At 44.1% G+C, this 16053-nt stretch overlaps 1 protein-coding gene across 2 annotated transcripts in view; it reads right to left on the bottom strand.

The window, feature by feature from the left end:
- Positions 1–1891: 1891 nt before the first annotated feature.
- ANO5 (anoctamin 5) overlaps positions 1892–16053 on the bottom strand; it is a 94711-nt gene continuing 80549 nt past the window's right edge. For both annotated transcript variants that reach the window (XM_065403062.1, XM_065403063.1), the window contains 7 exons: positions 15155–15324; positions 11486–11583; positions 11028–11158; positions 9142–9347; positions 5596–5777; positions 3714–3819; positions 1892–2116 (listed from right to left, as the gene is read on the bottom strand). In XM_065403062.1, coding sequence (XP_065259134.1) covers positions 1892–2116; positions 3714–3819; positions 5596–5777; positions 9142–9347; positions 11028–11158; positions 11486–11583; positions 15155–15324 — 1118 coding nt within the window. The remainder of the gene's footprint in view (positions 2117–3713; positions 3820–5595; positions 5778–9141; positions 9348–11027; positions 11159–11485; positions 11584–15154; positions 15325–16053) is intronic.

The following is a 16053-nucleotide window of genomic DNA, read 5'->3' as shown; positions in this document are numbered from 1 at the left end:
ATCTAGCATACTACATTTTGGGAGAATACAGCAAGTTCATTGCATCTTCAGCTCGCAGTCCACTTCACAGTGCTTTCCACTCTTTTGCATAGCACTGACAAACTGAAGTTTGCATATGTAGCCATTGCTAAGCCAACACTATGCACTGCCATATGGAGGTTCAAAGTTTCATGATGCCTGCAGGTTCACTTCTAAGATATGCTATATCATTTAATTATACAGCTAGCATTTTCACATCTTGTGTAAAATGCATATAAACAAGGCACTAAGCATTGTAAGGTTGATATGTCTTTAAAATATAGTAAAATCAGTAAAACCTTTGTAATTAAAATTATATAGCAAGGGCAGTGCTCATAAACAGCTTGTAGCTATCTTGCACAAATAGCTGACAATTAATATACTTCATACCTTTGCAGACAGCCCCATGACAAAATAAAAAAGGTTTCTGCTTGGCAAGATTAAAAACAAAAAAATTCAAGGGTTCCTACTATCAGGACAATGGCTACATAAATGTACATTGCTTGGCATTTTTAAAATATTAAGAATACTTAACTTTATCGCTTTATAATCACATTCACATACAAACACAATGACATATATAGATCAATTTGTTTTACAGTCCAGCTACCCCACACTGGGGTCTGTTCAAAATTCACAGCCCTGTGGTTAATTCCTGAAGAATTTCTGACTAGGCGGTTCAAACCATTTTATCCCTTTGTTGTCATTCTCAGAGATAACATGTGCATAATCAGAAATCATATGACGGGGCAGACCCCTACTAACTTAGTATAGTTTTTCAAATGATGTCTTGTAGAGTTAAGAAATAAAACAGCTAAGTTTCCTTAAATAATGTAGTCTAAACTAAACTATCAAACCCTGGCAAAAGTACTGTAACTAGCAGATTATTCCACAAACTTTCAATGTTTAAACTTTATTATGAGGAAACTCTTTAGCAGATGAGGATTATTCAGAGTAAAAAATTGAAAATAAATTAAACTATTCTTTTTATTTATTAGGAGGGATAGCTTCTTCATGGGGAGGGATAGCTCAATGGTTTGAGCATTGGCCTGCTAAACCCAGGGTTGAGAGTTCAATCCTTGCGGGGGCCACTTAGGGATCTGGGGCAAAATCGGTACTTGGTCCTGCTAGTGAAGGCAGGGGGCTGAACTCAATGACCTTTCAAGGTCCCTTCCAGTTCTAGGAGATAGGCTAAATAAATAAATTAATGGAGATATCCTATGTCAATTCTGAGCCTTAAAAAATCCAAAGTAGAATTAAGTCAATATATCTTTAAAACACATGTTCCTAAAAAAATGAATACAAGTTGCAAGCCCGTGAACAAATATTATATATGAAATGTAGTGGATACAAAAAAAGATCATTCCGCCTCCAATGTTAGCTAATTAAGTTGTGATGTTCTAAACACTCATTCTCAATCTTCTCTGTAGCAGGAGCTGACCAGTACATACCTTGCCATCTAGCTGGGAGCTAGTTGGCACTGCCCCTCCTTCTCCCATTTAGAAGTATGGGAAGCTCAGGGTAGTCATGACCCTCATACACCTGATCACAACCTCTTGGGGAGAGTCACAACCTCTACGCTGGGAATCAGTGTCACAGGATTTCCAAATAATATATTGATTTTTAGACCCCTGAGATTTATCCATTGTCCAGACCGATGGGTAGCTACAAAACAGGGAAATTGAGAAATAGTATTTACCAAGACTACAATACTCAGCAACAGGTGTCTTTTAGAAAAACAAATGTTTAAAATCTTTGGACTGAAAGCAAAGGGTTAAAACTATCATATGGCTTTCAACATACTGCATACTGAGCAGATCACAGATAAATAAGGACTAGAGTTTCAGGGACTAAAATCGGATAGCCCCTCCAGCTACATTGCCTCGGATAACTCCACTTTTCCTTCTGTGGCAATTACTTCCTTTTCCATGTTTTCATACGTCTTGCATTCACACAGTTTCTGCTTCAGCTTATTGAGTTCATATTCATGCAGGATTTTTTGAGTTAAGAACTTTTCACGTTTTATTCTGGCTTTCACCTCTGCTGGAACGTCTGGAATCATCCAGGCCACAAAGAATTTGACAATGAACACAATATGCTGCCAAAAAAAAAAAAAAAGAGGCAAGGGAAAGTGATGATGATGTATTACAGAATAAAGAAATAATTAAATCTCCAGCTAAAATAGCACTACATAAGAGCTAGGTATTATTATTAAAAAGAAATTTTCTCTTTTCCTTTAAAACTGAGCATACTGTAATATGACTGTCCTGGAACAATACACACCATGTTACAAAAAATGCTGCTATTTTTGGATTTTATGTACAAATAAAAAGATTATAAAACACCCTTACACTTAAACACCAACTTTGATCCCAAAGTGCTTCATAACAGGTTCAGGAGGAAGAGTGATACCTTCTGAATCGCTAGCACCATTTTGCTGGATCTAGATGGCTCGTTGGAGATAACAGTAGCAGGGTGATTACCCAGCTCCGGCCCTGCAGGGATTAAAAGCAGCCCTGGAGAGGGCTGTGGCTGGGAAAGGCTGATTGTGGAAGCAGCCACAGCTGAGGCCACCCCCCAATCAGGCCACAGCTGGCCCTATAAAAGGACTGTGAGCCAGGAGCTCAAGAGAGGAGTCTCTCTCTAGCGGTACAGAGAGAAGGACCTGGCTGCCTGGGAAGCTGAGGGGCGGGGTACCTAGGGTGGAGCAGTGCTGGGGAAGGGCAGAGGGAGCTGGGAAGCTCCAGTATAGCAAAGCCCCAGGCTGCAGGCCGAGTTGAGGGCCCACAAAAGGGTACTAGGACTGCAGAGGGGCAGCCCAGATACAGGCGGAGGCAGCTGGTCCAACCCCCTTGCCGATGATGAGTGGTTTATAGACTGTAGTCAGCCCCAGGGAGCAGGGGCTAGATGATGACTGGCAGTAGCCACTGAGGCAAGGTGGGGATAGGAGGTTGGTGGTTTCCCTGGGTGGGGAGACCCAAATTGTGGATTGCTGCGGTGGTTAGAACCCCTGGGCAAAGGGCACCAGGGTCTGGGAGGAACACGGAGGCCAGCGACAGACGAGACATCAGCTGTCAGAGGGTGCTCTGGAGTTGGAAAAGAACAAATTTCCTAGACAACCAGCAGGAGGCGCCGTGCCAGTGAGTCTTCGCCCTACCATAATATCCCATCCACGTATTGACCCAGCTCAACTTGTGAGAACTGACAGGATCGCAGTGGGAAATGCCATGGATGCAGCTCATAAACAATCCCCCTACTCCTTTGATAGCCTGCAAAAGGCTGGCTTACTACTTGAAATGATTGACTTGAGCAATTTTAGCTGCTGCTCATCATCTTAAAACACTTTTAGAAAGCAGTACTGCAGTCCTCTCACAAGTAGCACTCCCAACTAAACCAATGGGAGTTATACATATGGGAGGCCTAGTGGTTTAGTTATTTTCTTATTTGCATAAAAGGATTTAACTCTGCTCTTTTCTTTGGACTGAATCTCTTGATTTCAACGGGAGTCTTGCCTGAGTAAGGACTGAGTGAAAATTGAGGGTTTGGTCTTTATTTTGTACAGCTGACATTTTCTTTGTGTTGCTTATGCAAGCGAATACAGGATATTATCAGCAGTTGTTTGACTTTCATAAAAAGATAGTAACTATATACAGAATGTATAATGTATTGATTTCAGAAGACTGATTGGCACATACCTCCATTATAATGATAAAGGCCATTTTTGCAGCAAGAATGTGCCAAAACTGCATAGTGTGTAAATATTTCTTCTCGTGGCCTGGTGGATATCGATAGTCTCTGTACCTGTTAGATATAAATAAATGTAAAGGTGAAATGTCATATTTAATCTGAGACAGACTACAAGCTCAGTGACATTTACATGCAAATACAGCTGTCATTTAAGGAACCTTTTGATCTTGTTCTAAATGTTCTGTTCTCTTTGGCAGGAACAGGTTGGCCCTCATAACTTGATTCTATTGCCAATTTGCTCAGACACTCTTATTCACAACAACACAGAATGGCTGAGGATGTGTGAGAAGTGAAATTTATACATGGATTACTACTGTATTCAGGTGGTGACCAAATAATGGACAATTCCTGAATAGCACAATGGAAGCTGATTGAATGGTATCAGAATGGACAGATTTACTGGACAGATCAAGGGCTCAATGTGTGAGCAGGCATGTGTGTGTTCAGCATTAATATCTATGGCAGGATAAAGACAGACTACGGGAGCTTTACTCTGAGTCATGATCTATCTGTAGTGGATTTGTTTTGTATCCAATCATATGTTTTCCTTTTGTCATGGATGTCTCTGAAGTTCCTTCTCTGATTCACAATTCCTTCACTATGGACAAATCCAGGCTTTTTCACCAACACACTGAACCCTTATGGACATAATTCCTTTGCCATTGGAAAAATATGTCTATGCTAATGTACACCAGCTAAGAATATGTCCCAATATGTGTATACAGATATTGGCCCTTCTGTATAAAATGTCAAATACCTCGGCAAAGCCAGGCAGAAGAAGACAACACTAGAGTCATTTTGAAAATGCAGGGCTCCATCATGACAGTGTGAAGCACAACATTGCTCTTGAGAAACTTGTGCTATGCCAGGGCCTTATTCTTTGGGTATTTTTTCACTCCATTCTAAACCTGATTCTAGGAGGTTTACTTGTATCCAATCAGGCAACAGAAGCACACCATATGCACTGTGTGTTCAATCAAAACTCACCAGCTGAGCTTGGATTTTGAATACTTGCATCAAACTGCTTGTGACAGGGGTGACCAAACTTACTGGCCCTCCAAGCCGCATACGATAATCTTCATTAGATCGAGAGCCGGGACCCGCCTGCCGGGGGCTGGGGCTTCAGCCCCACGGGAGGTGCCCAACAGGGCTCAGGGCTTTAGCCCCGCTTCTGCTGAAGCCCCAAGTGCGCCCCGCAGGGCTGAAGCCCAGAGACCCCCACCTCCGCTGGGCAGAAGCCCCTACCCCACCACCCCACTGCAAGGCAGAGGTCCTGAGCTTCCCCGCTCCGCCCCCAGTCTGGTAGGTGGAGAATGGGGGAGAGCGAGGGGAGCTCCATGAGTCTCACTTTAATGGTAAAAGATCCGCAGGTGGTTTGCAAGCCACAGTTTGATCATCCCTTACATAGACCAAAATCAGTTTTAGAAACAGCCGAATTCAGAGGTGATATAATGAGTGGTGAGTATCTAGGTTCCTTAGATTCAGTTAGATACCGTCAGACCTATTTCCAGCAATTACCAAAGTGGGATGGCTTTAAATCATACATTCTTAGTCTCTCCTGTTGGTTGCTTTCTGTGTTACACCCTTTTTCATGCCTTTGCATTTATTAGTTACACCAACCTGGACTCCTTTTGACTCAAATGAAAAAAAATTATGATTTTTGGTGGTTAGTGGGGTTATCTAAATCATTTTCTAAAGGAAGCTAGATCCTGCACTAGTTCAAACATTGAAGAATTAGGCCTATCTATTTTATAATTAAGTAAGAACTATCTACTTAGAAAACTGCATGTAAAACATAGAGACAATTATTTTTTTAAAATCACCACAAACCTGCATGTGAGAAAGTTCTCTGGATTATTTTCAGGCCTTTTTCCCTCTAGAAAATCTGAGACTTGGAACACAGATAGACTGTTGTTAATGTATCCAGACATGGGCGAATCTTCATTTGTAAAATAGGCATAGTAGTAAACTAAACGAGGGATCATATCAGATGTGAAGGCTACAATAAAGGCCTGAAAAAAGAAACAGAACTTGAGATGGTGCCGCATAAGCCGTGACTTAGTGTCTTGCTTAATATTTTCCTTTGAAATGAAATATCTGATTCTGTTTGACAGTCCAATGTGAAGTTGGAACACTAGATGCAGCAGTTTATTGGTTTTCAGTTTATAAAAGTATCTTTAGTCACTGCTGCTATCTGGACATCCAGGAGTAGCTGAGGATCTAACTGAACCCATAGATTGTGAATCTTATTAACCATTCTCAACTGAAGGAATGAAATTACCGTGGCCAACTCCTATGGTTTCCCTTAGCCAACCAGCACTGCCAATACCATATCTGCACTGAGCTTCAGTAAACTAACTCCCATCCATGCCTCAATCTGGCCAGACACTGGGAAAGTCAAGTGAATGAACTACCCGGTCCCGGTTAAATAGCAATGGAGAGCTGCATGTCATCAAAAGGAAGAAAGGAGAGCAGCAGAATACGGACCCTGGACTTCAGAAAAGCAGACTTTGACTCCCTCAGGGAACTGATGGGCAGGATCCCCTGGGAGACTAATATGACGGGGAAAGGAGTCCAGGAGAGCTGGCTGTATTTTTAAGAAGCCTTATTGAGGGCACAGGAACAAACCATTCCGATGTGCAGAAAGAATAGCAAATATGGCAGGTGACCAGCTTGGCTTAACAGTGAAATCTTCGGTGAGCTTAAACACAAAAAGGAAGCTTACAAGAAGTGGAAACTTGGACAGATGACTAGGGAGGAGTATAAGAATATTGCTCGAGCATGCAGCGGTGTAATCAGGAAGGCCAAAGCACAATTGGAGTTGCAGCTAGCAAGGGATGTGAAGGGTAACAAGAAGGGTTTTCTACAGGTATGTTAGCAACAAGAAAAGGGTCAGGGAAAGCGTGGGACCCTTACTGAATGGGGAAGGCAACCTAGTGACAGACGATGTGAAAAAAGCTGAAGTATTCAATGCTTTTTTTGCCTTGGTCTTCACAGACAAGGTGAGCTCCCAGACTGCTGCACTGGGCAGCACAGCATGGGGAGGAGGTGAGCAGCCCTCAAGTGGTGAAAGAACAGGTTAAGGACTATTTAGAAAAGCTGGACATACACAACTCCATGGGGACAGTTGCAATGCATCCGAGGGTGCTGACTGATATGATTGCAGAGCCATTGGCCATTATCTTTGAAAACTCGTGGCGAGCGGGGGAGGTCCTGGATGATTGGAAAAAGGCAAATATAGTGCCCATTTTTAAAAAAGGGAATAAGGAGAATCTGGGGAACTACAGACTGTCCCTCACCGCAGTCCCTGGAAAAATCATGGAGTAGGTCCTCAAGGAATCCATTTTGAAACACTTGGAGGAGAGGAAGGTGATCAGGAAGAGTCAACATGGATTCACCAAGGACAAGTCATGCCTGACCAACCTGATTGCCTTCTATGATGAGATAACTGGCTCTGTGGATATAGGGAAAGTGGTGGATGTGATATATCTTGACTTTAGCAAAGCTTTTGACACAGTCTCTCCCACAGTATTTTTGTCAGCAAGTTAAAGACGTATGGATTGGTTGAATGGACTGTAAGGTGGATGGAAAGCTGGTTAGATCGTCGGGCTCAACGGATAGTGATCAATGGCTCGATGTCTAGTTGACAGCCGTTATCAAGTGGAGTGCCCCGGGGTCAGTCCTGAGGCCGGTTTTGTTCAACGTCTTCATTAATGATTTGGATGATGGGATGGACTGCACTCTCAGCATGTTTGCAGATGACACTAATCTGGGGGGAGAGGTAGATATGCTGGAGGGTAAGGATAGGGTTTAGAGTGAGCTAGACAAATTGGAAGATTGGGCCAAAAGAAATCTGATGAGGTTCAACAAGGACAAGTGCAGAGTCCTGCACTGAGGACGGAAGAATCCTATGCACTGCTACAGGCTGGGGACCGACAGGCTAAGCAGCAGTTCTGCAGAAAAGGACCTGGGGTTTACAGTGGACGCAAAGCTGGATATGAGTCAACAGTGTGCCCTTGTTGCCAAGAAAGATAACGGCATATTGGGCTGCATTAGTAGGAGCGTTGCCAGCAGATCGAGGGAAGTGATTGGGGGCTGGGGCACATGACTTATGAGGAGAGGCTGAGGGAACTGGGCTTATTTAGTCTGCAGAAGAGAATAGTGAGGAGGGATTTGATAGCAGCCTTCAACTACCTGAACGGGGGTGTAGCAGGGTGGTCACCCGCTCCTGCCTGGAAGGGCTTAAAGCAGTCCGGGAGAGGGCTGTGGCAGAGAAAAGCTGGGCTGATGGGGGAAGCAGCCACAGCTGTAGCCAGTGCAATCAGGGCCCAGCTGGCCCTTATAAGAGGGCAGTGGGCCAGAAGCACAGAGTCTCTCTCTCTCTCTGTCTCTAGAGGGAGAAGGGCCTGGCTGCTGGGAGCTGAGCGGAGTACCTGAAGTGGAGCAGGGCTGGGGGAAGGCCAGAGGAGCTGGGGAGCTCCAGCCTGGAAACCCCCCAGGCTGCAGGCCTAGTGTAAGGCCGAAAAGATACTGGGGTTGCAGAGGGGCAGCCCAAGGGCAGGTAGAGGCAGCAGAGCCAACCCTCCCCTTGCTAGTGATGAGTGGCACGTACACTGCAGTCTGCCCCAGTGTGCGGGGGCTAGATGGTGACTGGCAGTAGCCAAAGACGGAGGCGAGGTGGGGATAGTGGGTGGGGCTCCCCTGCGTGGGGAGACCCAGAAACTGTGGGGATACTGCTAGGGGGTAGCCCCCCATGAGAAAGGGGGGCACCAGGTCCGGGAGGGACACAGGGCCAGCGGCAGCGAGGCACCGGCCTGCAGAGGGCACTCCGGGTCAAAAGAGCTAATTCCCAGGACGACCGACAGGAGGTGCCGCACCGGTGAGTCGTCACCCCCGTCACAGGGGGGTTCCAAAGAGGATGGAGCTCGGCTGTTCTCAGTGGTACCAGATGACAGAACAAGGAGCAATGGTCTCAAGTTGCAGTGGGGGAGGTCTAGGTTGGATATTAGGAAAAACTATTTCATTAGAAGGATGGTGAAGCACTGGAATGGGTTACCTAGGGAGATGGTGGAATCTCCATCCTTAGAGGTTTTTAAGGCCTGGCTGGACAAAGCCCTGGCTTGGATGATTTAGTTGGGGATTGGTCCTGCTTTGAGCAGGGGGTTGGACTAGATGACCTCCTGAGGTCTCTTCCAACCCTAATCTTCTATGATTCTATGATCAACACCCTGGTAGCACTGCAACTCAAATGGTGGTGTTATACACATAATGAATAGGTTCTATGCAGAATGAGAAACAGTAGAAGCTGATTATAAAACCTACAAATCCTGAAAATATGAAGAATCATAAGCAAATGGACTTAGTTAGTTTACTTACGTTAGTGACAACAGACAAGATGGCCATTCCATTTAGAATTTCTTGCCAAACTCCTATACTGTGGGCTTTGGCAGCAACAGGCCTCCTGAACTGAGTGGTAAGCTTCCAGGAATCTACTCGAATCTCCAAGATATTATTCATCAGTGCAAGAAGGGGAGCCAGTGGAAAAGAGGCCACAAACAGAGTAATAAATCCGAACTGAATGACTGCATGGGAGGAAGGGAAATGAACAACAGTTGTTTTGAACTCTAGGGAAATTATCGTTAAGTTCACAATTCATGCTATTGTAATACCAGAGCATTCAAGATAACCCTACCAAGTGAAAAACAACTCTAGTGGAATGCATTCATATCACCAATTTTCTAAATTACAACAGCGTGCTAATAAAAGTATAGTATCCAAGTACTTTCAAGAAAGAATAGCGTGTGTGTGTTATAACTGAAAGACTCAGCAGTTTGGAGAAGAGATTGAATGTACAAAGCAGTAAAGTCTGACTGACCAGACTTGGACTGATGCAGGACTTTACATGCTGGCTCTCAAATCCTCCAATTATTTTATAGACCAACCTCTTTTAGCTTTTAATTAATTTTAATTCATTCCCGAACAAGAAATTGTTGAACATGTATTCTTCCCTTGTGACTCTATTGTTCATGTGTTTATTGACAGTTCATTATATATGTGATTAGTGCCACTGGTAAATCTTAATATGAATAAAAAAATTACAAACTATATACATAAATAATCACTTTAGCTACCACCAAAATGAAAGCACCTCTGGTGTGGTATGTGGCAGCCTTTTCAGTTGTGCCAACACTACCCCACAATAGTTTTAGGCACAGAAAGTGAAAAGGAATACTAGATCTACTTAAAGCCCAAGGAGAATGTAAAACACCATAACATTTGGCCAGGACATTGGCGTTAAATACAGTTCCAAAACTGTCATGAGATCTCTAATAACCACATGTGGTCAGGACTTCAATTTTCCATCACAGCCAAAAAACAGAATCTCCAACAACCAAGAGGTCGCTGAATTATGCTGGGGCAATCGTTCAATTATGATTCAGGAAAAGGAAAAACATCTACTGCATCTTCACTGCCACCAGCAGCTACTACAGCAGCTATTTTTTATCACAGCCCAAGGTGAAATGGCTACATGACACGAATGTCGCTAGGTGGTTCCAAACAAGATTTATAGATTTATATGCACAGCTTAGGAGTTTCATTAAGAGGGATACCACCAGGCAACCCTTTCAACAAATTTTGTCCTTTCTATTTGACAAACACTGATTTTTTTCAGTGTTTTCTGGATTTTGCATGGGCTTAATTTCTGTTTTTTTAGTTAGCTGTTTGCAAACTGTTTCATCAGTCATGTCGGCATCATTTTAGAAACAGTGCCAGTTGGTTAGCTCATGCGCCCTCTGCTGGTCAGCTGGGTAGTATCAGAGCACAAATCAGTGCAGACCCAAAACACAGTGGATTCTCTGATCCACATTGTGGATCTCATATCTGCAGTGCAGATTCTTACAGCATACTTGGCACTCATCCCATGGTCAGAGTTTCCACTATCAGTGGAAGTTATGCCTGGGAAGAATGGCAGAATATGCACTAGAGAGATGCAGTGTGGATAACAGATCCACCATTCAACTGAGAGAGAAACAGTTCCTGGATATATAAATACTATGAACAAGAACTTTGCTCAATGCATTATAACAATATAAAGGCAGCTTCATTTATTGGGCTGACCTATTTAACTCCTATCAATGAATTCTATGCTGCTTACAATACTTATCAGAGAACATGCCAACCCCCCAACTGGAAAGCTCTGTTCTTATAACCATAATAACAACGTTTCTTATCCTCATTTCAAAGTTGTGTTTTCAGCTCACCCATTTCTAGATATTCATAGAATAGCCCCAAGGCTCCAAAGCTCTGCAGATCATGATCCTGCTCCCAGCGACTATATAAATTCTCTGGATTACATCTGGCTTTCCTGCGTCCCCACCAATTCCAAATCCAGCTGTGTGTGTGGGGAAATAGGAACAATAAGGGAGGGGGGAATATAGAGTCATGATTAGAGAATATATTGTGCGCTATAAATTGATTCATAAGCACCTCTTTCCCCCAAAGGAAACCAACTCCTCACTCCCATACTGAACAGTCTTTACAAACATCTCCTACAGAAAAGAAGCCAAAAGAACTCTAAAAATTTGATTTACTTTTCAGCACTTACGCGGTTAATTTACCTACAGCATTTCTCTCAGCGTGGCCAGTGAAATGATGCTACTCATCACCCTTAATTTCAGCCATCTACAAACCGAGTGGCTCAATGTAAGGCATCACTTACGGTACAATGGCCTCTTGTATATTTCCCCAAATCTGTTTGCCGGCCATAACTATGGTGAGCTGTGTTGTCAATTCAATCAGGCAGCCTGCAGGATCACACTGACCAAAAAAAGAAGTTGGGGAGAAAACAATCATGCAAGTTACTAAGTTGGCCATCACCTGCATACAATACAATTTAATGTAAGAAAGAGTTCTTAAAGTGCTTAGGGAAAGAAGTAATTTGCACTTCAGCTCCCAGCTAAAAATTCACCTTCAGGGAGACTGTTCCAAAAGGCTACACCGTGTTGTATTTTTGTCCAAAAAGGAAATGTGCTAGGTAAAACATTTCAAAATTGAAATATTCAGACCACTTGAAAGACAAAGTGACTCAACAGGGCTTAGACTGGCCTCTCTGGGTCTATCTACACTGCAGTTTGGAATGTGTTTCCCAGTTCAGGGAGACGGACTCGTGCTAGCTCTGCTCAACCTAGCACACTAAAAATAGCCGTGTGAATGGAGAGGCATGGGCACTGGCTTGGGCTAGCCCCCTGAGATTGGATCCATGGGGTCAGGTTGGGGCTTGGACTTGGGTAGCTAGCCTGAGCCACTGCCCATACAGCAATGTCCACATTATTATTTTCAGTGTGCTAGCTTGAACAGACCTAGTCCATGCTCCCAGCTGAGTGCAGACATACCCCGTATGGGTGCATGTGGATGGGGCATAAGCAGTCTTCCAACTTCCTCCAGTAACAGTTCCTGCCTTTCCCACTGAATCCAGTGAGATGCCAACATGGCACCAACATTGGTACCTCGAAATACCAGAGGCCAAATCCCAAGTACTCAACTCCTGCATCTCCCATTCACTTCATAGAGAGCTGGATGTATTTAGCACTTCTCAGGATTTGGCCCTCGCTGTTTGCGGATTTTTAAAATTTCTGCTCCTTATCAGGGCCACCATGAGAATTTACTGGCCCTGAAAACATCTAGAAGACTTCAGTCCCTAACTTTGCTAATATAGCTGCCCTTTGTTTGCCTCAAGCTATTTTTCTCCCTCTTGCCCTCCAGGAAACATTCAACACCCAATTTTGCCTTCGGAGGTTTACACATGGCTTCACTGGGAGTCGTGCATGAATATCCAAAGCCAGAACTTTTAGAAGTGTTTTGCATGCAGCAGAAGGCCAGTCATCTTTGATGCTAACCTGTGTTCAAAATGCTGGTGGAGATACCTTAATGTCAGTGAGCACTTACATTTACCCTGGCTTTAATCTGCCCAGAGGAGCACCGTCTTCACCCGCGTACAGTACTCACAGAGCCAGAGGCCCCACTAAACAGAGCCAGTACATCACTGAGATAAGTAAGGTGCCCATCAATGATTTAGAAAAAATAATCCTCAAGGTCCTCATGCTGTTTAGGGACAGTAAATTCTCATGGTGGCCATCATAAAGAGCAGAAGTTTTAAAGACTAGTCTTCTTTGCAAACAGCAAGGGCCAAATCTTGAGAAGTGCTAAATACATCCAGAGCCAGAAAGGGATTTAGGTTCCTAACTGCTGCTTTAGGCACATAAATCCAAAATCTAGATCCTCCAAACCCTCACTCAGCAGCCACCTAATCCTGTAGATATCTAAACTCCCTACGTACCTAAATTTACACCTGTAAAGTCCCAGCAATGAACAAAATTCTTCCAGTGGGCATGAGCAATACTGTTCAAATCATGACTTTGCCAAACTGTTCAGAGCCAAGCTCACGTCTAAACTCTTGCGGAATCCTCAAACTACATATCTCTTCCCCATCTATCTTATCTGCAGGGCCTGATCTGGTAGGCAGGCTTAGAGGTCGCCTTAGGCCATACCTACCAGATCCGGCCCTGCACAAAATACAGCGGTGACAGATATGACGATATCCTGCCATATCTTGGGCAAACCTTATGGAATTACATTTTAATACCTTTCGGGTCCCTTATATTGAAAATATAAACTGTGTATTATTGTACAGAACTTCTTTAGGAGGAAGGCAGTATTAATTAAATCTTTGGAAGATATTAGGAACTTCAAAGGTCTTTTGGGGACTGTAAGTGTGAAGTGGATTTCCTAGGAAATACTTAGGGGTGAGGGGAATGCAAATGACCCCCTCAAATCCATCCTTTGAAAGCTGCACTTTGAGCAGAGACCCATTGGCTAATTACCTGATCATGTTCTCTTCAAAGAGCCATGCTGGATAAATGAGAAACTATCTTACTCTTGAGGGTTCTTGTTCAGAGCAAAGGGTATGGTGAACTTGAAACCCCAGGTTGAAGGACTGCTCCTGCCAGAGCCCAGGTTGTAGTTGAGGTGATCCCTGGTAAGCTATTAGCATGTGTATAGGTTTTATTGTCTTTAATATGTTTTCTCTATAGTGCTTTTACCTTAAGAATATGTGCTTGCTTAGAAAGAACTGTGTGGTAACTTACAACTGTGGCAATTATACTGTGTACCATCTCTGAGAAGAGAATGAAGAAGGCAGCCTGACTTTTGCTGGGAATAACAGTGAAAGCAGGGACCTGGAAATACCCTGATCAGGAGGCAGAGAGACACACATCTCTCTGCCAGAAAGGCAACGGCTGGGAAGCTGGAAGACCAAGAATGGGTGCCCTTGCTGGACCACTGAGGTGAAGTACAGGTGCAGTTGCCCCAAACTGTGACAACAGCCTTGGAGGTGGTCATGGTGCCAGAGTCACCATTATACTAACAGTCCAGTGACTAGAGAACTCACCCTGGTTATGAGAGACCTGGGTTCAAATCCCCACTCTGCCTGATTCACAGCAGGGACTTGAACCCAGGTCTCCCATCTCCCAGGTGAGTGACTTGCTCAATGAGCTATGGAGTATTCTGGGCCAGGGCTCTCAATCTCTCCTGCTGAAACTATTCCATATTGTGTAAAACACTTAAATAGTTGTTGGGGTAGGGATTGGAGCCCAGGTCTTCCAGCAGAATGCGCTAATTGCTACGCTATAGAGTTATTCTCTCTGGCTCAGTGGGTCAGATGCTCTAACCGCTGGGCATAAGGGAGCTGCCACCATCACCATAATTTTTTGGCAAGAAAGAGCTGAGCTGGCTTAGGCACCTAACTCCAGGAGAGGGTTCACAGCTGTGAATCCCAAGTGGCAATAAGCATCTCCCTCCAGCACCTAACTCCCTTTGAGGAGCACAGCTTAGGCCACAACCCTCTCCTCTGCATTTCTTATAGTGTAGTTTAGGCATCTCCCCTCTCAGCTTGCTGCCTTCTGAATCCCATTCTTAACTACCTAACTCGCCCCTTCCACTGTATAGGGAGCCTCGGCAGCTAATGTAGGGCTGTGGATTCTACTGGGTGGCAGGGTGCCTAAATGTTAGGTGTTGCAATGCTGACCCTAAGTCCCCTTTAAGGATCTAGCTCTAGATCCTTAGATATACCTGGACTCCACTTGGTGTCCCCAAGGAGGAGGGGTAGGGGCCCTAGGTAGCTTTCTATTATCTTTTCATCTTTCTGATCCTGGGAACAGTCAAGGGCTAGTTCGGTCCCTAGTGCCAGTTTAGAGCAGCAACAGGGCATTCATTCCAAGCACCTTCCCACATCTAGAAAACTTCTGTTATCAAGGGGAGGGAGGCGTTAGTGAGGATCTGGCCAACTGTATTTATTATATATCCTCCTCCTAAAGTCCAGAGGAATGCATACCTCTTCGTTTCTCCAGCGACTAAACATGTATGTATATGTGCCAGGGTATCCCACAAATTTCCCTTTGAAGAAAGCCACATAGAAGCAGGATGAGTAGTAGTTGACAAACTGGAACAGGAACATCTTCATAGTGAGTCTGTTCTCATACTCCAGGTGAGTTCTTGGGATCTCTGGGAAACCAAAATAAACAGTTTTAAATTGCCTTTACCCCATTTCAAACATGCAGATTCATAAATGTTTGTCACCCTCAGGAGTCTAACATCTCAAGAAAACACATTACAGTCAGCAGCTGGCATTCCTGTTGTCAGACAGTACATCCTCTATGCACAGCACAGCTCTTTGAGCAGGGAGGGGCATGGGACTCATTCTAGAAATGCTAATCGGATCAGATTTCCCCCTTTTCACATATCGGCTAGTGTCACCAGCTCCACCTTGGAATCTTTCATCACTTAATTCCTCAGAGTAGCATTTCCCAAACTGTTGGTTGTGCCCTCGCAGAGTGAGAAAGTTTCCATTTTGGCAGTAAAATAGAAACCTAGCATAGATGGAGAAGATCTCCTGTGTTCTGAAAGAGAATCACTTGCTGCAGTTTTATAGGGCTGGATCTTCAAAAGTACTGTGCTCTCATAACTGTAAGTGAAGCCAGTGGGAGCTGTAGGTACTCAGCACCTCACAAAGAAAGGCCAAAGGTGGGTGAGAGAGCAAGGAGGCTTCCTACTTGTCAGGAAGATAGTTGAAGCAAAGAAGTAACATGCTGGTGTGATCACCACAAGGGTGCTACTGAGGACTCTGCTCCATCTTTTCCATCATGTTTGCTTTTCTCAGTAGCAGAAAGCACTAATCCCACCACTGGTAAAATAAACTGTAAAATATCATTAGCTAAATAGCCATTCTGAGCA

Source organism: Emys orbicularis, chromosome 4 (genome assembly GCF_028017835.1).
Source record: "Emys orbicularis isolate rEmyOrb1 chromosome 4, rEmyOrb1.hap1, whole genome shotgun sequence".
Taxonomy (NCBI): Eukaryota; Metazoa; Chordata; order Testudines; family Emydidae; genus Emys; species Emys orbicularis.
The sequence above is the reverse complement of the archived record's forward strand: the minus strand, read 5'-3'. Positions and strand labels throughout refer to the sequence as shown.